The sequence below is a fragment of the Pseudorca crassidens genome, chromosome 21, assembly GCF_039906515.1.
Source record: "Pseudorca crassidens isolate mPseCra1 chromosome 21, mPseCra1.hap1, whole genome shotgun sequence".
Taxonomy (NCBI): domain Eukaryota; kingdom Metazoa; phylum Chordata; class Mammalia; order Artiodactyla; family Delphinidae; genus Pseudorca; species Pseudorca crassidens.
This window is the reverse complement of record NC_090316.1, coordinates 3,640,881-3,666,057: the sequence shown is the minus strand read 5'-3', so window position 1 is coordinate 3,666,057 and position 25,177 is coordinate 3,640,881. Positions and strand designations below refer to the sequence as shown.

General features: G+C 41.1%; 1 protein-coding gene across 18 annotated transcripts in view; it reads left to right on the top strand.

Annotated features, from left to right (window-relative positions):
* Positions 1-25,177, top strand: part of PSD3 (pleckstrin and Sec7 domain containing 3) — a 573,112-nt gene that overhangs the window by 177,384 nt on the left and 370,551 nt on the right. For all 18 annotated transcript variants that reach the window (XM_067721837.1, XM_067721838.1, XM_067721840.1 and 15 more), the window contains 2 exons: positions 9,557-10,661; positions 13,602-13,997. In XM_067721837.1, coding sequence (XP_067577938.1) covers positions 9,557-10,661; positions 13,602-13,997 — 1,501 coding nt within the window. The remainder of the gene's footprint in view (positions 1-9,556; positions 10,662-13,601; positions 13,998-25,177) is intronic.

Genomic DNA, 25,177 nt, shown 5'->3' with positions numbered 1-25,177 from the left:
TCACTGCTAGGCACTCCAGCCGCTTGGCATTTGTGATTTTTAAGAAAAAGAATTGTATAGTATTTTGAATTTCAACTTAAGTATTAAATTTCTTTAATATTTCAATTTTAAAATATTAAAATATTTAATAAAATATCTTAAATAAGAACTTATATTAATACCACCACATCTGTGTTAACTTTAGCAGAAGAGAGCCTGCTATAAACAAGACTGTGGAGTTCTTTAAAAGCTTAAACTTTTGCTTTTAAAAATAAAGAGAAAACAAAAAAAATCAGTGAAGATCAGAGAAATTTAAAAATTGGGTTTTCAGAGAGTAAAGTGGTGGTGACCAGGGGCTGTCAGGGTGGGGAAAATGGGGAGATGCTGGTCAAGGGTACAAACTTACAGTTACAAGATGAATAAGTTCTGGGGCTCTGATGTAAAGCATCGTGATTATAGTTAATAATATTGTATGATGTACTTTGAAGCTGCTAAGAGAGTAGATCTTAAATGTTTTCACCACAAAAAAGGAAGTAATTGTGTGATGTGGCAGAGGTGTTAGCTCAAGCTATAGTGGTGATCATTTTTCAATCTCTAAGTTTATCAAATCAACACGTTGTATACCCTGAACCTACACAATGTTATATATGGATTACATCTCAATAAAGCTGGAAAAAATTAGAACATAAAATTGGGTTTTTAAAAGTGTGGATTCCTAACAGGAAGAAGTAGAAAAAGGATAGAATGGATGAAATCAGAGGAGCAATGATGATCAGAAGCGCTAAGACTGGAAGGAGAAGCACAAAGTGTGGATATAAGAAGAAACAAATGAGAGTGGATGATAGGTCAAAGTGGAGAATCCTACTGATTGAGAAAAGGAAACCAGCTTTTAAAAACAATGATTTTAAAGATAGATCTAAATTCAGCTCTTGCAGCTTAGAATTTCTCCTCCGTGATGAGTGCCAGGTCTCTGCACGCTGGCAGAGGCCTGGGTTAGGGTCACTGGGCTGCTCCTTAGCGCACTTGTCTTACCTACCGTGTGTTGTGTGCTGCTGCTCCTAGCCCACAGAGCTCCTCTGCAGTTGACTGGAATGGAAAGCTAGTCTCATTTCCCCAGGGACTAGAATTGAAGGAGAAAAATTGGGTTCTGAATCATTAGTATGTGAAATTTAGTTTGTGATGAGCACAGCTGTAACTATTAATCACTTGGGGAAAGAGTGTCCAATTAATAGAACTGTCTCGTGTGCACATGCTAATAGCTTGTGTAGTGGTCGGCAGACCTTTTCCTGGGTTTTGTAACATATAAATACCTTAAATATCTGTGCTTTTAGAGAGTTATTAGTGACCAGGTAATAGCCAGCATCCTCAACTACATACTGTAGCCGTCTCCAAAGTGGGACTTTTATTAAGAGTGTGTAACAAAGTATAATGTACTTAGATTACTCATTTAGCAAATTATCATTACTCATACTCATTTTATATCACCTTTATCATACTAAATGTATTTTCTATTGCTTAGTAAAAATGGATTATTCTCCTGTTTGTTTCCTTTTTTTAAATAAAACTTTTTCTACTGCACTGCAAATCGAAACCATGCATGCATCACTGTGATACTGGAGGGGTTTATTGATTGTTAGAAACATTGATCATTGTTATTCACAGTTAAGGATTATGATTACTTATAGATAAAATGTATTTGAGATTTTTTACTCTGCAAGGCTTACTTTTTATGTTGCTTTGTAAATTGGACCTTTGTCTTCAATTTTTTTTTATTGATTTATGAAATTTCAGACTAAAGGGGACAATTAGGCACCCATCTGTCCATGGGATTGAATTCCTTCCTGACAGGTCGGGGGCAGTGTGTCTTTAAGGTTGTTTCTGTAAGTTTTCCAGTGTTGAAATAACTTAAGAATTTATAGTTCTTTTATCACACTAACTGATTATATACGTTTTAATATGTTTGGTAGCTGATATTCATTAGGGAACAGAGAGCACCAAGGGCATTACTGCATTTATGAACAACCTACAAGGGAAGGAGAGAAACTGACTTCTAGTGGCTGGGTTAGCCATGATTTGTAAAGGATTGAAAATGTGCTCAACTGTACTTATAAAAAATAGTGCTGTCTTGAAAGTGCCACACGAGAGTGAATTTGCCTATGCATTTTTATTTTACAGGTGATATATCCAGGGACATGAACCTTGAAAGTCTGGGAAAATCTCCCAGTTTTTAAAACCAGAAAAACCTTACCTTTCCCTCAGCTTCTTTCTTTTAAGCTACAATGTAATTTCTTTAAGGCTATGTACAGATGTTAATGTACAGGCATTTACTAATGCTCAGTTTTACATTTGTAGGTTTTTTTTTAGGACTTTATGGTCTTTTGCCTAAAGGTAGAGTCATTGACCATTCACTGTGGGAGAAATTCACTGTGAGCTGTAAACTAAAGACAGGTCCCATCACAGTCGAGGTGGTTCTCTTCCTCTGCTGAAAGGATCCTGGACCAGCTGGATGGCAAACCCAGACCAGAATGCACAAGGCTTTCTCTTGATTGGAAGGAGAGGCTGCATGTTTTCTTTACCTCTTGTTTACTTGATTGAACACTTGGACCTTTCAGTTAGGAGGTAGGAACTCTTAAGATTATCTTTCAGAATAAAAATTAACCATTTAAATGTAGTCAGAACAACTTCTAGATATTGTTGTAGTTCTCTGGAGAAGTACTACCATATTTTAAAGTGTATACAGATTACCTGGGGTTCTTTTTAGAAATACAGATTCTGATTAGGAAGGTCTGAGATGGTACTTGAGTCTGCATTTTGAACAGACTCCTGGGTGATACCTATGCTGCTGTCCCCTGGCCACATTTTGAGTAGGAAGGTTCTAGGGCAGTGCTTTCAAACAGACTTCTCTGTGAGCATGGAAAAATATTCTGTATCTCTGGTGCAATATGATAGCCACTAGCAACATATGGTATTGAGCACTGGATTTTCAGTTTAATTTTAATTAATTTTTAAGTAGTTATATGTGGCTGTGGCTACCATATAGGGCAACATAGCATTTAGAGAGTAAGTTAAACAATTGAGAAATTAATGTTTAATGGTAACAACCCATGTAGGATCATGGTGAATTCTAGAACTATGGCCAAGGTTGTCCCCACTTAACTTTACCACTGCTTTACCACTGCTCTCTGCAAGAGAACATATATGCAGATAGAGTTGCTGGACTGCAAGCTCCTTGTTAGGAAGGACGACCCCGCCCCCCACCCCCACCCCCCGCAATGTTTCCAGCATTCTCTTCAGCCTGTACTTGGGAGTAGGGGACAGAACTTAGGTGGCATTGACGTGTAGTATTTTGCTTGGGTTTTGGGAGGCTTCTTTCTGTTTCTCTTTTGAGGTTCTATTAAATGGTATCCTGTTGGTTATAGGACATTCTTCATTCATTCATTGATTCAACAAATATATCCATTTTGCTCGGTACTGTTATTCTAGGCTCTGGGGATATAATGGTAAAGAAATCAGACAAAGTGCTTCTCTTTTGGAGTTTATATTCTAGTGGCAACAACACAAAATAAGACAAAACAAACAAAGAATCTTTTCCTAAAAATGACTGGGCCTAGTTCCTAGGGAATGTGTGTATGATTCGTAATTGTGGTTTCATGGACGTGGCCCCCATAGTCTTTTGGGAAACCTATATCCAGTTGCTCAGAATCCCTTATGATAAACTTCTTTACTTCACATTTCTACTGTGAAGCTGTGACCAAGTCTGCAGAAGACTTGCCAAATAGTTCTTTTTCTTCTTCTTTTTTTTTCCTTCAGCCATTTTCTTTTAAGGAGTTTGCTACTCAGAGTAGAAAGAAATCCATTTCATTTACTGGGCCTCAAGCAGGGTCAGTCTTAGAAGGGCCACGATTTTTCTGAAGCTCATCTTTTGGAGCAGGCTTGTTTCTCCATGATTTCGAGAATTCTTTTTTGAAGTATAATTGACATACAATATTGTATTAGTTTCAGGTGTACAATGTAATGATTCATTATTGTATATGTTGTGAAATGATCACCACAGTAAGTCCATCACCGTACGTAGTTACAGAAATTATTTTTCTTGTGATGAGGACTTTTAAGATCTACTCTCTTATCAACTTTCAAATATGCAAGACAGTATTATTAACTATGGTCCCCGTGCTGTATATTACATCCCCATGATTATTTTATAGCTGGAAGTGTGTACCTTTTGAATCACTTTACCCGTTTCACCTCCCCCCACATCCTTCTGACAACTTCCAGTCTCTCCTCTGTATATGTGAGCTTGTTTTTTTTTTTTTTTTTTTTTTTAAGATTCCACATGTAAGTGAGACCATTCAGTATGTGTCTTCCTCTGACTTATTTCATTTAGCATAATGTCCTCAAGGTCCAATCATATTGTTGCAAATGGCAAGATTTCGTTCTTTTTTATGGCTGAATAATATCCCATTATATAAACTATATATAATATATATATATATACCACAGTTTCTTTATCCATTCATCCATCGATGGGCACTTAGGTTGTTTCCATATCTTGGCTATTGTAAATAATGCTGCAGTGAACATAGGGGTGCAGATATCTTTTCTAATTAGTGTTTTTGTTTTCTTCAGGTAAATACCCATAAGTGGAATTGCTGTATCATATGGTAGTTCTATTTTTAATTTTTTGAGGAACCTCCACACGCTGGAGGTTGCGCTAATTTACGTTCCATCAACAGTGTACTAGGGTTCTCTTTTCTTCACATCCTTACCAACACTTTTTATTTCTTATCTTTTTTTTTCTTTTTTTTTTTCTTGAGGTGTGCGGGCCTCTCACTGTTGTGGCCTCTCCCGTTGCGGAGCACAGGCTCCGGACGTGCAGGCTCAGCGGCCATGGCTCACAGGCCCAGCAGCTCCGCGGCATGTGGAATCTTCCCGGACCGGGGCACGAACCCGTGTCCCCTGCATCAGCAGGCGGACTCTTAACCACTGTGCCACCAGGGAAGCCCTCAGAAGATTTTTTAAATTTCAGGGAAAAGATTGAAGACACATACTAGGGTATCTCACTACCAATAAAGATGGAGGGCAGGGGAGGGATGTAAAGCTTAGTAGAGGTAAAATAGATAAGCTCTGGTTTTTATTTGTTGTATCATGTTGGCAAGTACATCATTCCTTTGAGCCTGTTTTCTTGCTAATTATGTTAGGTAGCCAAATTAATTCTTTGATTCCTTTGACTTTTGCAGTTTTATATTCTATGATCATTTTTTGTAAAGGCATACTCTAACTTAAATAAAAGCATTATAACGTCTATAGGAAGTATTTCCCACTGTGATCTAAGTACTTCTCTAACAATTTAAAGCTATTTTACTAAGTTAAAGAAAAAAGCCCATGCTTTTGGATTGTATACTTTTTTCTTTCATTGCATTTTAACAATAAATTTATAGCTTTTAAACTACGGAGGAAATTAAGTCCCCTGAATTATTAAGGAAGAGAAAACTGTTAAAAGCCTAAAAAGTGTAAAATATGAAAAATGTTTTTTAAAAAAGTGTAAAAAGGTGTAAATAAATGCCAATATAGAATATTTCCCAATTCATTTTGTTAAGCCCACATTACTACCCAAACCAGAGATAGCACAAGACAACTACAGACCAATATTGTTTATGAATATAGGTGCAAAAATACTAAAAAGCTGAATCTAGCAACTTTTAAAAAAGGATTATGCACCATGACCAAGTGGTATTTATTCCAGGAATGCAAGGTTGGTTCAGTATATAAAGGTCAGTTAATGTAATTCACTCTTACTAGATTAAAAGACAAAACCCACATGGAAATCTCAATTGACAGAGAAAAAACATTTGACAAAACTTGGCACCCTTTCATGATAGAAACACTTGACAAACTGGGATTAGAAGGGATCTTCCTTACGCTGATATATAGCGCGTTTGTGAAAAACCCACAGCTAATATCATACTTAATGGTAAAAGACTGAAAGCTTTCTCTTAAGATCCAGAACAAGACAAGGATGTCTAGCTCTTACCACTTCCAGTCAACATTGTACTAGAGGGTCTGGCCAGTGCAGTTAGGCAAGAAAAAGAAATAAAAGACATCCAGATAAGAAAGAAAAAAAGTAAAATTATCTCTGTTCACAGACAACATGATCTTATATATAGGAAATCCTAAGGAATCCACAAAAAAGCTATTAGTACTAAATAGTAAGTTCGGCAACCAGTTGTATTTCTATATGCTAGCAGTGAATAATCTGAAAATGAAAAAATTTCTGCATATTATAGTATCAAAAAGAAAATACTTAGGGGAGTAAGTTTAACAAAAGTAATGTAAAACTTGTACATTTAAAACAAAAACATGTTAAAAGAAATTAAAGAAAATTAAATAAATGGAAAGACATCCTATAGTCATGGATCAAAAGACTTAATAGTACTATTGTTAGGATGTAGTGCTCTACAGATTCATCCCAGCCTCTATGAACATTTCGGGTGTCTGGCAAGCTGATCCTAAAATTCATATGGAAAATGCCAGGGTCCCAGAGTAGCCAAAACAACCTGGAAAAGGAAGGACAAAGTAGGAGGACTCACACTTCCTGATTTTACTTCTGCAAAGCTACAGTAATCAAGATGGTGTTATACTTGCTACTAGCTCAAAGGAATAGAATTTAGAGTACAGGCATAAACCTTTACGTTTATGGTCAGTTGATTTTCTATGAAGATATTAATGCAGTTCAGTGGGGGAAATAGTTTTTTTCAACAGTAGTGCTGGGACAGTGGATATCCACATGCAACAGAATGACGTTGGAGCTCCACTTTACCCCATATACAAGAGTTAATTCAAAATGGATCAAAGGTCTACATGTAATAGCTAACACTGTAAAACTCCTAAAAAAAAAAGGAATAAATCTTTGTGACCTTGGATTAGACAATAATTTGTTGCATATGACACCAAAGACACAAGCAACAAAATAAAAAAATAGATGTTGGATTTTATTAAAATTTTTAAAAATTGTGCTTCAAAATAAACACCATCGGGCTTCCCTGGTGGCGCAGTGGTTGAGAGTCCGCCTGCTGATGCAGGGGACACGGGTTCGTGCCCCTGTCCGGGAAGATCACACATGCCGCGGAGCGGCTAGGCCCGTGAGCCATGGCCGCTTGGCCTGCGCGTCCAGAGCCTGTGCTCTGCAATGGGAGAGGCCACAACAGTGAGAGGCCCGTGTACCGCAAAACAAAAAAACAAGAAAACAAAACACCATCAACTAAGGGAAGAGACAACCCACAGAATGGGAGAAAATGTTTGCAAAGTATATATATGATAAGGAACTTCTGTCCAGAATATACAAAGGACTCTTACAACTCAATAATAAAAAAACAAGTAACCCAATTATAAAATGGGCAAAGGATTTGAATGGGTATGTCTCTGAAGAAGACATACAAATGGCCAACAAGCATGTGACAAGATGCTCAATATCATTAATCACTACCACAGTGATTAATGATATTGAGCAAAATCAGAACTACAGTGAGATAGCATTTCACATCTACTAAGACAACTATAATAAAAAATATGGGCAGTACTAGAACCCTCAGACTTTGCTGGTAGGAATGTAAAATGGTGTAGTTGCTTTGGAAAACTGGCAGTTTCTCCAAACATTAAAGAGAGAGAGTTACCATGTGACCCAGAATCCACTCATAGATATATACCCAAGAGAACTGAAAATAAATGTAGACACAAAAACTTGTACACAAATGTTCATTATTTATAATAGCTCAAATGTGGAAATAACACAAATGTCCATCAGCAGATGAATGGAAAGAAACTGTGGTATATCCATACAATGGAATATTATTTGTCAATAAAAAGAAAAGAAGTTCTGGTACATGGTACAGTGTGGATAAACCTTGAAAGCATTGTGCTAGGTGGAAAAAAAGACAAAAAATGCCACATATTGTGTGATTCTGTTGATATGAAGTAGAACACGTGAATCCATCGAGACAGAAGGTAGGTTGGTAGTTACCAGGGGCTGAGGAATGGTGGCTAATGGATTGGATATAGGTTTTATGGTGGTGGTAGGAGGTGATGAAAATGTTCTGGAATTAGGTTGCGGTGATGGTCACACAATTTTGTGAATATATTAAAGACAACTGAATCTTAAAAGTCCTATCACAGTCTTTATTGAAAAATTTAAAATGTCAGTGTGCCACAGGAAGAGGAATCTTTATTGCTTTTAACTGTCTTCCTTTTCAAAATCAGGGTTTGAAAGTTGCTTCCTCCTCAGATTTCAAGCAAGCCGCATCCTCTTACTTCTGTCTTGTGAAGGTACTATCAATACTACAATCACAGAGAAGTGCTTCTTGGATTCCATCAATACTGATTCAAATTTAATTTAAAAAATGTATTTCAAATTATTTCAAAAATGAAATATGAAACTGAATACACTCTTAGATGTATTATTATTTATCAGATTTTCCACACTGTGGGATACTATACATTAACTTATGTTTCCAAGTTACCTCATTTTGTACATGCCTTGGAATCAAGTCTTTCATGTCATTTCATTGTATATATTCAGACAGTCATCAAACATTTCACTGAATAGGAAGGTGGTAGCTGGCAATGCTTTAAAAGCAATAACAAAAACAACAGGTGTCCTCTGTCATAAAGTTGTCCAAGTGAGGACCCTACATTTCCAGGGTAGATGAGGATATTCTCGATACAAAGTAACCAAAACCAAGTTCAGAAGGAAATTGGATCCTGGGGTGATAGGACTGTAACTGTTATCCATAAATCCTCAATTTAAAATTCTGTTATCAGAGTGTCTTCATTTTTCTCATTGACTGCCGTTTTAATAAGAAAAGGATGTAAATTTGATCCTACATAGTAAATATATGCTAATTGTTTTTACTGCTTCATATATTGGGGTTCTGCATATGATACCATTTAAATTTTATTCATTTGGGATCCCAGAGATCTTTCTTAACATACTAAGTTTCCTATTCCATTTTGACTTCAGTCTCATTCCCCAGGGATGTTCTGAAAGCATTCCCCCCCACAACAGAAATCCAACAGTGAAGGGGAAGCTTCCAGCCAAAAAAATATTCACTGACTTTAAATAGATCATATCTTTTTTCTGAGGCTTCCATCTCAGAGATTGCACTGCACAGGTATTGTTGGCTGGATCGTAAGACTATTTGTTGTTGTGCCCAATATAAATACTTTAGTTGCTATTTCATGAGTGGTATTTGGAAAATGATACATATCCTTATTTTCATCTGTTCTTGCGTATGCAGCAACCGAGGTGCGTGTGTGGGACTTCATCAGAAGCAGGGTTGAATAGGGCGTGTGTCATTAGATCGTCTCTGTCTGTGCCAAAACCTTTGTGGGTACTCTCGTGTAAGCTAAGTGGAAGGGACCACCGGCAGGGTTATGAGAAGCAAGTGTTGCAGAGGTGGGGGCAGGAGACAGTGAAAGGATCCCATAAGGATGACTGAATGCCTGATGCGTATGGAGATTTATTAACACACGTTGGAATCTGTTGTTCAGAACAAGTCATGTGTCCATTCTGTTCTCTTTGTAGGTGATCATGGAGGAAGCACTTTACTCCCCCCGAATGTCACAAATGAATTTCCAGAATATGGGACCATGGAGGAAAGTGGAGAAGGCCTAAGAGCCTCTCTCGAGTTTGATGCCGAGTCTCTGCCGTGCTGCCCTCAGGTGCAGCAGAGGGTCCAGTCTCTTGCTGGCCATCCCTCTGGGCTTCTCAGTGTTACCGGAGGACCAAAAGATGTCAGAGAGGTCCCCTCTCAGAGTCATCTCAAGGAACAGAGTTTACAACCCATTGACTCTTTGATTTCAGCTCTGAAAGCCACAGAAGCCAGAATAGTGTCAGGAACATTGCAGGCTACAAAGGTACTGGATGGAGATGCGGTTTCTACTTTTTTAGTTCAGCAGGTGGAACAAGAGCCAGACCCTGCCAGTCATAAAACACAGAGAGCCAACACACTGTTCCCTGCTGGCCGAGAAAAGTCACCCGATATACCTCTTTCAGCTGAAGTTACGACTGAGGAAGGTTTTTATTTGAGCATCCAGGAGGACCTGACTGCACTATTAACTGGAGAAACTCAAGCAGAGCTTTCCCTAAGAGCTAATAATGGGAGAAAGGGGGCTGTCCATGTGCAGGAGCCAGCTTGTCCAGCATCCTCCGTGGGGAGCCCCGTGACCCACAGCTCAGTGGGAAGTGCTGGTTTATTGAGAGAGAGGAGATCTGATCAGGGGAGAGAGCACCCAGAGCAATGTGGTCGAGGCAGCTCCTCAGGACGCCCAGGCCAGGTCAAACATGTGGAATTTCAAGGGGTGGAAATATTGTGGACAGGAGGGGAGAAAAGAGGGACATGGCAACCTGTGGATTTTCAGACATCATTGGAAAGGACAACCCCTCCTGAAAGCAAAGAGTTTTCTAAAGTGCCAAGCCATCTCATCTCATCTGCTGGTTTGTGTGATTCAGCTGGTTTAACTGAGAGTGTTTGGGATGACACCTGGAGAGCTCCTTCAGAGAGGCTGGCCACTGGCTCAGGGCCATTTCTGCCTGAGCCTCTTCATGAGAGTGGAGAGGATGAAGTCTTCCTAAGGGAAAACAAGGAACATCTTGAGACGAAACCTGAATTGGAGAGAGACAGGGAAAGGTGAGCTCGCATAGTATCCTGCTGTCTGTGATGCCAGTGAGAACTCGATTCACAATATCCTGGGTCCTTGTTTACCACAGAATGGAAGAGAAGTGACTGTAAGCTATGTTGCTTCTAAGGTTCCGAGATGTTAAAGTGGTCTTATTATAAAGTTGTCCATATGGGGAGACTGTGAACTCTAAACTAGGTGACTCCATTTCTGATGTTTTATTGTATTTGACAGGTTGCAACTTCTCCAACATCAAGGTAACTAAATACCCCACGATTATCTTTAACAATGTGGAAAGGTTTGAACTCTTTTTGACATCCTGTAGTCATTACATCCTAACTCAGGCATTTCTTCTGGGTGCAGCACCGTTGCCTGCATACAGCCTTATACATGTAGGAACACAGAGGCTGGCTCAGTTTTCTAGATTGAAAGAGATCAGGAGGTCAGAATTCAGTTCTTCCATGACACTCACATGGGTCTCCCTTCTCACAAGCAGCATGTTTTGATTACAGCCCTGATGAGTAAACTTGGCATCATATGGTATTTCCTGGTCTCTCCCTACATTTCTGGCATCCATACCAGCTGTGAGACTGGAAAAATGGAAGCCATACCCGTCTGTCTTCACTTCCTTTGCTTGTAGTCTGACTGTAGAGTGTTCCTCTTGGCAAAGTCATTTCAAATGTGTGCCGTCTTGTCAGTCCTCCACCTGTGGTAGTTCACATGGGAAAACATCTGTGTCATGCCTGAAGGGTTTTGTTTGTTTGGTGTAAGGAGATGCCGTTTTCTCCACAGTTAACTAACAGATCCACGAAGAGATGCTCCTTTAGGATGGCTGTCAGGACTCCTCTCCCTCCCGTCCCCATCCCCCCTACACAGAAAATCTCCAGACTCCCCTCAAAAGGAGCCCTGATATGTGGTACATGGCTCGGTAATTATATTCCCACTGGGGTATGCACTTCTGTGCCTGTGCAGATTATTAATTCATTCCTCCTTTCCTCCCGCCCTCCTTCCCTTCCTGTCCTTTCACAAATGGTTTTCAGTTGTCTGCTCTGTCCTTGATACGGCTAGAGATGCTGGGCATAAAGGAATGTTCAAAATAGACATGGCCCTGGGAATTCCCTGGCGGTCCAGTGGTTAGGACTCTGTGCTTCCGCTGCAGGGGGCATGGGTTCCATTCTTGGTTGGGAAACTAAGATCATGCAAGCTGTGCGGTGAGGGCAAAAAAAAAAAAAAAAAAAACAGTGGAAAATAGACATGGCCTGAGGTCACTGACCTCATGGAATTTACTTCTGAAGATCAACACATTAATAATGCTGGGACCTGTAATTGTGCTGAGTTCCGTAAAGGAGAAGAAGGGAGACATACTAGAAAGAATAGTTTTGTTTTGTTTTAAAGTTTTTTTTGACGTGGACCATTTTTAATGTCTTTATTGAATTTGTTACAGTATTGCTTCTGCTTCACCTTTTGGCCCTTTGGCCCCGAGGCGAGGCACGTGGGATCCCAGCTGCCCAGCCAGGGTTCAGACCCTCACCCCGGCATTGGAACGCGAAGTCCCAACCACTGGACCGCCAGGGAGGTCCCTAGAAAGAATAGTCTGAATGCAGGAGAGAGGCTGATTCGGTTGATGGCTTGGGGAAGGCCTTTCTGTGGAAGTGATAGTTACGCTGAGACTTCAGGAATGAATACGTGTTTGCCCAGCAGAGAATGGGGAGGAGGATATTCCAGGCAGAGGGAACCACCTGGGCAAAGGAGGACTGCTTGTCGCTAATGGAGCATGCTTCCTGGACACTGCGAAGCAGAAGCCTCCAGGTGCCTTTTAAGATGTGACCCTCCGTCCGCCCTTCTCCCCGTGTGGCTGGAGCCTGGGGGCTGGGGGAGGGTGGGAAGTAGGTGAGCAGAGGTAGGGAGGGGCCTCATCCTGAGCTTCCTGTTTCACTGCAAGTGCCCTGAGGAGCCATTTAGAGGTAGAACCCAGAATAGTACTTGGTGTGGGGTAGACCTTCAGTAATTTAAAAACAGCAGAGACAACTGTACTGTTGAATGTGAATCCTGGTAATACCTAGAAATGTGGGTTACCTACCAGGTAGTTTTATTCCTATTTCTGTTTTGTTCCTGAGGCTGAGCTAGTAATTGGCACATCCAGATTCAGCTCCACGTTTTTCTGTCTCTTGTCTTCTTTCTCTTACTGAGTTTTAAAATTTTATTTAGTTATTCTAATGTTCATTTTTAATATTTGAAGAACATGATGCATATTAATTAATTAACGCCCCAGGTATATTAACTTGTACGTTTTTTGTAGGTTGTCACTGTTTTGGTTAGCCCTGTAGTAAACACGTTTGTTGGCTCTTACTTATTTATTTTTTCTTTTAAAAGGTCGTTTACTGGCTGGCTGTTTCTGGACCTGAACTCTCTCTGCAGTGCTGTCTTATTGTCACCAGGGGACAGCCCTTGGATTATAGAATATTTATCTTCTTGAGGGCATTTGGTCTTATTTAAATCAGAAAATATTAACAGACTGATGAAAGTTTAGTGTATTTTTAGTCCATTAAGTTTACACAATATATTTATCTTCTAACAGGTCATTTACCTGTTAATGACCTCTTTCTGTTAAAATTAAGAATGATAGTAGCTGTTAATTTGGATTTGTGGAGTTTAGTTGGCTAGATGAAAATTCATTATTTTAACATTTTATTGAAATATTCTTTGGACCTGATTCACATATTAGGAAATAGTTCAAAACTATATTAAATTATGTAGAGGGTAGCATAGCGTATGTATGCTAAAGAGTTCTTTCAGCCTGAATATGTTTCTATGAAATCTTCCTTCCCAAATGTATTGACATAAGCCCACTGAATACAAGTGTTAGCTCTATAGAATGTTCCCTTTTTTATATGATTGGAGGGGAAAAAATAACCTGATATTGAAATTCGTCCGTTTTATGTGCTTTCCAGGATTCTTGAGCAAGAGGAGCACTTTCGGGCCAGAGATGATGATATCCTTGGGTCTGGTTGTGCAGAGGACTCCACTGATGTGTACAGCTCCCAGTTTGAAACCATTTTGGACAACACTTCTTTATACTACAGTGCTGAGTCCTTGGAGACTTTATATTCAGAGCCTGATAGCTATTTTAGCTTTGAAGTGCCCCTCACTCCAATGATACAACAGCGCATTAAAGAAGGTGGTCAGTTCCTGGAGAGGACATCAATGGGAGGACAGCAGGACGTCCTGAGCATCTCTGCAGATGGTGGAATAGTGATGGGCTATTCTGGTGGGATCACCAATGGGCTGAGTGGCTCCAGTAACTCCACCTACACGAAAGGCACCCCAGAGATTGCTTTCTGGGGAAGGTACTGGTCCCATTCTCTTAATTTTGTGCTTGTGGTTTTTGTAGCAGTTTTTTTTTTGGAAATCTGAGTGTGGAACATATTTGAAAAGCATTTGGCTGGTTTCTGTGGATATAAGTGAATGATGTGAGTGAAAAGTAATTTGGGTTTTGGGGGCAGGTAGAGTACAATTTAGTGGTTTGCCAAATTGGCAACCTGTGGACATTCTATTTGGCAGTATTTCTTGTATTACCATATGTAAATTGGATCCTGAACAAATACTTGTGGGTGATGAGTATGTATTAGGTCCCATGATGCAGCTTTGGTAGCAGTGGCCTGGTGCTGGGAAAAGGACACTGGGAGATCTTGGCTTTCATTCTGCCACTGGCATTGGTTGATTACTTGGGGCAGGTTGTTTGATTAGGCCAGAGACTCCTTGATTGTAAGTAGAGGGTGTTGGATTAGATGGTCACTATAATCTCTCTTGGCCGTTTGCCCTGTGAGGTCCCATTCTGCTGGGAAGTCTTCATGTTCCTGAGATGGTGGGGGAGGATCTAATTATATGGGTGCTTGGTAGAGCTGATTCCTTGGTCAACGCCATAAATACTTATTTTCTCTCTCTACTTTAGGATTTAACTCTCCCTAGAACACAGAATCACAAATTATGTAGGTTTTATGTGCTGTACCTGTCATTTAGTGATTCCCTGTCTCTTTATGGATTATCCAGCATTTCATCTCTTGTCATTCATCATTCTAGGGTCATTTACCTGTCCTTCAGCATCTCCATAAGTGGGAAGAGAATGCTAAACTTCTTAATCATTTTATGAATTTAGTTTTAATATATTTTTCCTGAATTAAAATGTGTCAATTCACATGTTTGGGGAGGTGCAGGGGAGGTTAAATGGGGATAAACTATTTTAAAGTTGTATGAAAAAACGTCAGTTTTTTTTTTTTTTTAAAGTCAGTATACATATTACAGAATTTTTTTTTAATATATAAATGTATTTATTTAATTTTGGCTGCGTCGGGTCTTTGTTGCTGCGTGCGGGTTTTCTCTAGTTGCGGCGAGCAGGGGCTACTCTTCTTTGTGGTGCACGTTCTTCTCATTGAGGTGGCCTCTCCTGTTGTGGAGCATGGGCTCTAGGCGCGTGGGCTCAGTAGTTGTGGCATGTGGGCTCAGTAGTTGTGGCTTGCAGGCTCTAGAGCCGCGGGCTCAGTAGTTGTGGCGCACGGGCTTAGTTGCTCCGCGGCATGTGGGATTTTCCCAGACCAGGGCTCGAACGCATGTCCCCTGCATTGGCAGGCAGATTCTTAACCACTGCGCCACCAGGGAAGTCCCCATATTACAGATTTCTAATGAGCCTGTTTTTATGATCAGTCTGTTCTATGTTAAGTGTTTCCTATACGCAGTTTATAGGTTTATAGTTCATTGGCTGAGCACATTCAAGACTGGCACATGGTAACGTTGCAGCTATGCATTTCCATGTGAAATAGACCATGGATGTTGGTTGTCTTCTTGGGTCACACAACTCTCAGAAGCAGAAGACCTTGGTCTGAATTTCTTGGACAAGCCACTTATTCTTTCTGAAACCCCCTTTGTTTATTTGCATAGTAGGGTTAATGATACTTAGTATGCTGTGTGGCCATGTGATTTAAAGAGTTAATATAGATTAAAGCACCTAGCACAGTACCTGGTACCAAGTAGAAGCTGGAGCAAATGTGTGAATCAGAACTGGCTGATAAACCCGCATTTATACCCGATCTCTAAGAGGTGGTATCCCTGAGGGAAGGGGGACATCCCTGAGAAGGGGGTGTTTCTAGAAGGGGCCAGAGAGAGGGGTGTCTCTGAGGGGACATCCTTGAGAGGGGGTGTCCCTGGGTGGATGGTGCTACTTTAGTCGTTTAGTTTCACCATCATCTCGGGGAACTGTAAGTTGTGGTAAAATGCAGATAATTTCATTGAAATTCCAATCCAACTTTCTGGAGTGAGTTGAAGTTGTTGGGGACCTGAGGTGTTTTTGGCTGAGAGGCTTTGCTGCAGAAGCCACAGGGAGGGTAAGTAAGTAAAGACAAGAAGTAAACATCAGCAAGTCAGAACAGGAAGGTGAAAGGTTCATCAAAGGTGCAGTTTGCACACTCAGAATAGGAAGCAGCCATCATTGGGGCCAGTGTGAGTGCCAGTCATTAGTAGGGCAGAGCTGGGTAGTTAAGAGAGAGTATTGGGGTAGGTTATAGTATTTTAGCATCTCAGATGTGGACAGTGGTATATACTTCAGGCCAACTTGAGATAAGGTTTCAGCTGTGTTACCTGCATTGTCAAACCATGAGATCTTGCCCAGCCATGAGACCGAATTCCAGTACTGAATGAGAAGCATGTTAGAGATGGGCTCTGGCACTGTCCACATGATTCCTGACCAGTGGTCATTCACCCTTCCTTGAGCACTGCTAGTGATGTGGACAGACCAGCTTGGCAAGGGCACGCCATTTGTGTTCTTGGACTTGGCATAAGATAATAAGCAGTTACAGGTGGAGGAGGTTTTTTGTTTGGTGATTCACGGTTAAAAATTAGGATGGGCTCAATCATTCTAAGAAATTTTAGGGAATCGGGAATAATTTTCATATTCTTCTCTACGTTCTCTGCCTTCTTAGTGCTTTGGAGAAGTTGTAGCACCAGAGGAATCGTGGGTTGAAGAATAATGATATTTTCCAGCTTAAAGGGGGTCTTAGATAACCCTGTTTCACAGTAAAGAATCTGAGTCCCCGTTGGGTGGGATAGAATTACCTGGTGACAGATCTTGCACCAGAATTCAAATTGCGTGACTCCTAGACCAGGTACATTGACTGTTCTAGGCTGCCTGGTTTCATATTTGTATTCTTTCTTTTGATCTAATTCCTCTCATGCCATATATTCATGGAGCCGTAAGTCTGAGTTGGTAATTGTAGAGCTGGTGGTTGGTGATGGTGTATGTGTTCAATTTTAGAAAAAAATTTCCAAATTGTTATCTAAAAAAAAAAAAAATGGTTTTGAAGAACCTAGGGGCAGGAGAGGAATAAAGATGCAGATGTAGAGAATGGGCTTGAGGACGGGGGGGGGGAAGGGTAAGCTGGGGCGAAGTGTGAGTGGCGTGGACATATATACACTACCAAATGTAAAACAGATAGCTAGTGGGAAGCAGCTGCATAGCACAGGGAGATCAGCTCTGTGCTTTGTGACCACCTAGAGGGGTGGGATAGGGAGGGCGGGAGGGAGATGTAAGAGGGAAGAGATATGGGGATATATGTATACGTATAGCTGATTCACTTTGTTATATAAAGCAGCAACTAACACACCATTGTAAAGCAATTATACTCCAGTAAAGATGTTAAAAAAAAGAGAAAAAATTCCCAAATTGTTAATAAACCTGTATCCATAAATTTTTTAATGTAATCAATGATCAGGCTTTTAAAAATTTCTTCTGCATTAAAACATCCCTCTGCAGAGGTAAGGAGTAGATACTGAGGTACTGAGTCTGTTAAGGAAGTCCAGACTAGGACGCTGACTGCACAACTGTCACCCCGATTGACTCCCTTCTGTTAGGCACTCAAGGCCAAAGTGTTAGGCTTCAAGGAGAAAAAAATTCATTTATTAATAAATGTTGTGATAAAGCAACACAGCAAAAGTGATAAATAAAACAAGTGCACGTGCTTAGCATTCCACCTCTACTCACTGGTCTCTCCTGTTTCCTTGGCAGTGGACTGGGGGGTCTGACTGTGTCAGATAAAGTGAACTCTGAGGAAAGCACAAAGGAAAGGGAATGATAAGACTAATCTGCGCTGATAATGCTGCTTTGATTCTAGCTGGACTTGAACCAAGAAAATTAAGCCCATTCCTATTGAGTTACTGCTTTTGATGTATAAAGTGTTAGTATTATAAGATCATTTTAGGTTGTCTCTAAACACCATCTTATGTCCTATGCATCATATGTATTCCATAGGTTTTCTTTCTTTAGTAAAGACATGGTGCTTAATTCGCATAATAAGCTAAGAGAAAGGAACATTAATGTTCTGATTTTCCAGGTAGGGAAACTGAGGCTCAGAGCAGTTGAGTAACTTGCTCAAAGTCACACAAATGGTAAGTGCCACACCCAGTATTTGAACCCAGGCAGTCAGGCTCCAGAGACCATTTACTTTTGATCTCAAAACAAAAATATTTTTGCTTGACATTGCCTAGGTATATTTTTAAATACTTTTCTATATCAGTATATGCTTTTACATCATTAAAGATTATTTCAGTGGCGGTATCTGACAGTGATTTCTTTTGAACACAGGATGACACTGTTCTCAATTGTGTTGCTTCCTGTAAGAAAGGTGGAGTGGTTGGGGAGGGTGACGAGGACCTGTGGCACTTCAACACACCTTAGTTCCCTCTCAGGAACACCCCCAGGCCTGGATTTAGCCAGGCTTTGTGGCCAGAGCGGGACTGAGCTCCACTTAAGTCAAAGAAGAAAATACTTCAAATCTGTAATATTCTAGAATAGGGTTGGAAAGGACGTTTGTAGAGAGTATGTGTGCTGACTCTGTCTTTTAAAGGGTTATGTACCTTTGCAGTATCAAATAGATCGCTCATTATAAGCTGAAAACACCTCTTAAGATCCTGGAGTCAATTTGGCAGGAATAGTTAATTCTCTCAGATGCTCTGAACACTGATGTTGACCAGAGAGCTGCATGCCAATGCGGAAATAGCGCACCCTGTGAATGTAACACAATAGTTTAATGAAGGAGCAAAGAGTAGCATCCCCTCCCTTTGTGGTCCAGCTGCAGAGCACTCAGGCTAGCTAGCGGGTTCAGTGGTGCTGTGTGGAATCCAGTCACGTGGCTCCAAAATTAGAAAGGATAATTAGAGACTTACAGATACCCAGGGCCAATGGGTTCCTTTGTGTCTGGGTGCTTCTCCCTCTCCGGCCCATCAGCTGAAGACTGCAGCTCCAGTCAGTAAGTCCTGACCTGAAGCCTGCAGGGCACAAATGTGGTCACTGTGACCATTAGCAGGGTTGAATATTGTTTATTTCTATGGAGCTTGGGTTTGGACAGATGGGAAAAGGGACAGCAAATACAGCCATATGGCAGGGATTTCTCTTTTGATTCTCTGAAATACACACAACTGCCTTTTAAGATTACATTTTTGGTGTAACAGATATATATACTCCACGTCTCGGCTTCCCAGTTTTTCTTTCGGAGGGCGCTCAGGATCCCGAGGAGCCCCGCAGAGGGGGTGGATTACGTCTGTGTGCAGCTCTTACGCCTGGGGAGTGCTCCGCTCAGTTGGGTCCACTCCAGCTGGTAGTTGCCGGTTTTCTGCCTTCTCACCTTTCTCAAATGAAGTGCAGACATTGGAAGTATCTTTTTTCTTCCTGTTTTTCTTTTTCTTTAGTGTCTTTCTGTCTAGGAAAAGTCACATGAAACAAGATTAGTACTTCGAGAAATTTGTTGAAGTGCGATTTCAAATACATTTTGACATCCCAACTTAAAACCTGCAGGTATTTAATTAAGTAATTAACTAATTAATTAATTATTATTTTTGGCCGTGCCACGCAGCTTGTGGTGTCTTAGTTCCCCAACCAGGGATTGAACCTGGGCCCCGGCAGTGAGAGTGCTGAGTCCTAACCACTGGACCGCCAGGGAATTCCCTGCAGGTATTTTAGTATAATGTAAAATATTAAAATCATGTGACATTAGTTAAGCTGGTGACAGGAAAAGACCTTGATCTTGTGAACTTGTTTGGGGGGATCTGGCTGACCTCCTCTGTCCTCTAGGTGGGGAGCTCCTGCCTCTCAGGTTCATTCCTGCTGCTCTGGTGATCTCTTCAGGCCTTTTCTCTCATGTTTTAAAACTTGTTCTGTAGAAGATAGGTTCTTATTTTTCTCTTTCTAGCTTTCTGAAGCAGTTGTGATGATGATTTTTTTTTTTTTTTCTTAACTGTAAAGGAGCCCCTGCTCATTGCTGAGGGCAGGGGCTCTCCTAGCTTCAGAGCCGGTCATATCTGGGTTCAGATCCTGCCTCAGGTACTTACTGGGGGTGTGATCTTGAGTAAGTTACAGAAAACCTGGGAACCTTTCCAAGTGTTAAATGGAATGAATAACACCTATTCAAAAGCAAATGAGATTAAGTGAAAAAAAATCAAGAATAGAAAATCAAGTGGTTTCACAATGCCTAGCATGTAGTAGGAGATAACTGTAAACTAATGATAATACGAACAGCAGTGGTAACCTGGAGAAGAGTTGTTATGCCAGTCTACCGCCTGCTCAGGCCCTGGGTCAGCCTCTGAGCTGTCTGAAACACCTGGTACTGGATGTCCTGAATAAAATTCAATGTACTGTGGTGGGGTGGCATAAATATGGGGATTTGGGATCAGAAGACAGGAGGTCAGATCATCCTCTCTACTGGCTGCTTGGTCCAGGGTAGGTTATTTCACTTCTAGGAACCTCCCGTTCCTTACTGGTAAAATGGAAATAACCTTATCACCCAGTTTACAGTTCTGTTGTAAGAATTTGCTAAGTTCTAGTTTGTGGATATTCATTTTTATCATGAGTTTTGCAGTAGTCTGAGTAATAGTCTGAGGAATATAAGAAAATAAATAAGAAAAAGCCTGATAAAGAAGGAAAGACGCAAGAATTTGGTGAGTGAGTGAATCTAGGACACGGGGGCTGCATCAAGGTGACTGTGAGATTTCCAGTGTGGATGACTTACCAAGTCAGGAAACAATCAGCGGGAGTTGGTGGGAGCAGCAGGGTTTGTAGGAGGGCGCCTCCCAGTGGGGTCTGTTTACACAGATTGAATTTGAGGAGAGGGAGGACCCTTCATATGCAGAGACACGGAGTGACCAGTTGGAGGGGAGGCTCGCAGTGAGCTCTGGGAGGGCGAGGAGCGGCTGAGGCCGGGCTGGAGAGAGGTGCACACGGGAGCCCTTGGGTGCTGCCCGTGCGGCTTTCTGATGCCACCTGGGTAGGACGTATGCCTCTGACCGGAGTTTCCAGGCGGCTCTTTGGTGCTCACCTTCAGTCCCCAGCAGTGTCCGATCGTCAGGGAGCCGGTGTGGCTGTCCTCTCAGGCAGGCCTGGCTCTGGCTCTGGGGGTTTGGCCTCTCCCTGTTTGCTGGGGTCTCTTGTATAACTCGGTGATGACTTCAGGAAATGGTCCTGGATTTGAAACAGGGTTTCCCAGAAGCATTCTAATTCTGTAGTTTAAACCTTAAGACATACAAAGTAGTGACCTGGACGTTGGTGTGAAGAGTGCTGTGGAGTGCTGGCTAAGTGGGTGATCTTTCATCCAAGACTATATTGCAAGACCTCAAATGATAGAGGACATTGGAGTTACATGTTATTACAAGGAGAATCATAGCTCTAAATAAAAACTGGATTGGCGGTTATTTTAACTGGTCAGGGTGATGCAGCAATCTTTCTATTCATATATCAGTGCAATATTTAACTTTTAAAGGAAGCAATAACGTTTTCTCTCAGCAGAGGTCACTTAACACAAGACTTGCAACATTGGATGAGAAATGTTATCCATTGATCCGCTGGGGAAGAAAAAAGACAGAGACCTTCTCCAAATAAAGTTCTCTGAAAGTCTTTTACGTAGAAGTACCAATTTATCAGAGCCCCAAATGGGTATGTTTCCAGTGCTTTAATCTTGTTTTTCTTTTTCTCCCGTGTGTCTTAGACACTTTCTGTAAACTGTATTAAATTGGCACAAGCTCCTAGCAGAGCCCTGCTATTCAGTACCGTAGGGCCATGGTGCCAGGCGAGTTGAACATAATCTTTCTCATGCATGCTAATGAGGATTAATGTAAACTCCATCTAAACCATCTAGCGTCTGAATGTTAGAGAAATCCCTTGACAGCTTCTCATGCCCTTGTGCTTGGGCCTCTGTCCCCAGGCACTTTTCTCTGAAGCTGGAATTAGGAGGCACTCTCCATGCTTTGCCACCACAGATTATGACTCTGCTGGTCGAGGGTGGTACCCAGGCAGTGACAGCTTCGGAAGCTTTTCGTGGAAAGATGCTCATGTTCAGCCTAAGTTGTCAACCTCTGATTTTTGAGCTTGTTAGAAATGTGTAATGCAGACCTCATCCCTGACCTACTCAGTCAAAATGTGTATTTTAACAAATTCCCAGGTGATTCATGAGTACTTTAAAGTTTGAGAAGCACGGGAAACTGTTAAAGGCAGAATACAAAGCTGAGTAAGACAGTCCGTGTCCTCGGGGGCGGGAGGGCGGCAGGCCTGTTATATGTCACTGTGCTACTGGCAGGGAGAAATTTCTTAACAGAGGTTCATAAAAGTGAGTGGCCCTGGCTGTGAACTTTGAAATGATTTCTTGTGTCACCTTTGGTGTAGTGATCACAGGGTGCCCATTCCTGCTCTAGAAATATAGAGGTTGACCCATTTTCCTGCTAGGAAACAGTATGGTTTCCTAGTGAAGAGTGTGGGTTAAGTCAGACTGCTTTGGCTTATATTTTGTGAATTATCTCTACTAAACCTCAGCTTACTTATCTGGGGAAAGGGATAATAATTTACTGTCACTTGATGATTACTCAGAAAATGTTGGCTCTTATTTTCAGTAATAACACTGCTTGAACTGTTCTCTTTAAAACTTCCTCAAAGTCACCTGCTGTGAGTGTACCATGGTCAGATCAACTTAGGATGTTGTTTATCTGTAATAATAATTCTAAGAGCCTTAGATTACTTGAAGGTGAGGAGTTTTAATGATAGTTTATTTTCTTCATAATTATACAGCAGCTGTACCTCGACACAATGGTGACATTTTCTAGTCAAGAGTAGTAATATGAAATCTTTAGTATAGAGAAATTAAGAGGTATTGAATAATTATTATTGTGAAACAAAATTATAAATGTTCATTATTCACACTCCATTCACTTAGCAACTATTTTAGGGTTCATCATATAATATTATACTTAGGTCTGAGCCTGTCCCTCCTATTAGGCAGTGAACTTCACAAGTCTTTAGATTTAAGACTCAGAGAACCTGTTACAGAGTCCAGCACATGCTGGGTGCCCAGTTTTTGTTGAATGAGGAACTCAGTTAGCAGCTGCTCTATACTAGGTACTAGGTGTCTCCCAAAGAGGGGGCAGATAACTTCACAGATCACTCTGGAACAGGGCCTAGTGGGTGGGGCACTAAGGTTCCGAGGCCAGGACTACTCCAGCATGGGCTTTGGAGGACCCGGTGGGTGTGTGGACATGGTTGTGGGCTGGGGGAGACTTTCCAGGTGGAGGTAGAGTTAGGAACAGCTGCTTGGATTGGGGGCTTGAGAGTGGGGAGTTCAGGGCTTATTAATCTCTTTGCCTCCTGTTGTGTTAATTTTCTAGATTGAGGCCACTGAATCCACTTGAAAGGCAGTCATCATGCAGTTGACTTTTACAACTTCTGCACGTCCTAGGCACACCCAGAAGTGTAAAAGTTAATAAACACCTTCCATCTCGCCAGCCAATTTGAGAAATAAAATGTTGCAGTCAGTGCCTCTGTGGTCCCATCTCTCTTGTTCTCTTCCTAAAGGTCACCATGACCTGTGGGCGTGTATTGTGCCTATATAGGTGTCAACCCATAAACAATATATGATATTCTTTCACATGTTTCTGAACTTTATATAAGTGCTATCTTGTTTCCTTTTGTAACTCACTTATTTGCTCAACATTTCAAATTCATTCTTACTGATTCATAACGCCCTAGTGTATTAATTATTTGCTGAATAATATTCATTGCATGAATATACACTGTAACTAATTTTCCCATTTGTCTAGTTATGAACATTTTGGCTGTCTTGTATTTTTGTTATTTTAAATGGCATGGCAGTGAACATTCTAATTAGTGGCTTCTTGTGCACATGTGGAGAGTTTCTCTAGGCTAGGTATATATTTAGGAATAAAATTGCTGGACAGTAAGTTATAATCATTTTCTGGGTGAACCAAGGCATTCTTGAAAGGGCATATTACATTTTCTTTGAGAGTATGTAATTTTATCTACTTCTGTTTATAAAGTAATTTTTAGTTATTTTACCTCCTGATCCTTATAATTCCCAAATCCCAACAAAAATAGCAGGAGCTTAAAGAGAAAGCATGGGGAAAAAATGAAGCGAAACCAGTCTCCTTTCCCTTCAGGAGCTCTGATGTGTACTCTGTTATCCATTAGTTAGGCCTGGTGCGCGTCCATTCCGTCCGCCCCGCCCCCGCCCCCCACCCCCAAGTCCCGTAGGTCCCAGTTTCTCAGATGCCTTGGTGGCAGTTGTTGCCTGCGTCTGACAGCTGTGAGTGTTGTCAGTCCGCTTCTGGCCGTCTAAAGCAGGGTTTGAGCAAAAGGCCAAATGAGTCTTTTCATTTAAGGATAGCAGAAAAACAGAAACAAAACTAGAAAATAGGAAAACACAAATCACATAAAATTAGGTGTGAATTTAACACAGGTGAATTTTATATAATATAAATGAATCAGATCTATTTATTGCCTATTTCAGCCATTCCCTTATAGCCAGAATGTGTGTGCTGTAGGAAATGACGGTCTTTAAAAACAGGACCTCAAAAACTGTAGTGCTACTTAAGAAAAACAATGCTGAGATTAACACTTTTGTTCTTCTTTTTCAAATGATGTTGGACAAACTGTCTTTCTCACATAAGCAGCAACCACTCCAGATAAGCTAGCACAGCTGTCCTTTCTCCCTGTAGTCAGCTGGCCTCCTGGCTTCTAAAGAGTTAAGCTGGAGGTTTGTGAGGTCATGCGTGGCTTCCCAGGATCTGGACTTCTGAAGCTCTCTTGGAGGGGGGCTGCCTGCGGAGAGGGGAGGCGGGGCAAGGGGAAGTACTCCTTCAGCTTCTTCAAGTTCTTACCCCGCAGTCCTGAGGGAACAGTGGCGTTCTGGGAGAATGTCGCTGCCGAGTCAGGGTGCAGCAGTCTGCGCTCCCAAAGGAAGCAGCTGTAGAAGTGCATTGAAAGAGCCCTTGCCGATGATGAAGTTCTGCTAAACAGATGGGACCAGGGGATGTTCTTTGTATTCGTGACAAAATTACGGGCAGGCTGTTTGCTGACAAAGGTAACTGGAATTGACTTTATGTTCTTTGTCTGGTCCCAGGCAGTGCTGGATTATGTGTGATTGTACTTACAGAAAATTCCTTGGATTTTAAACTTTTATTTCAAGTGAAAAACATTGTAAGAAAGTCT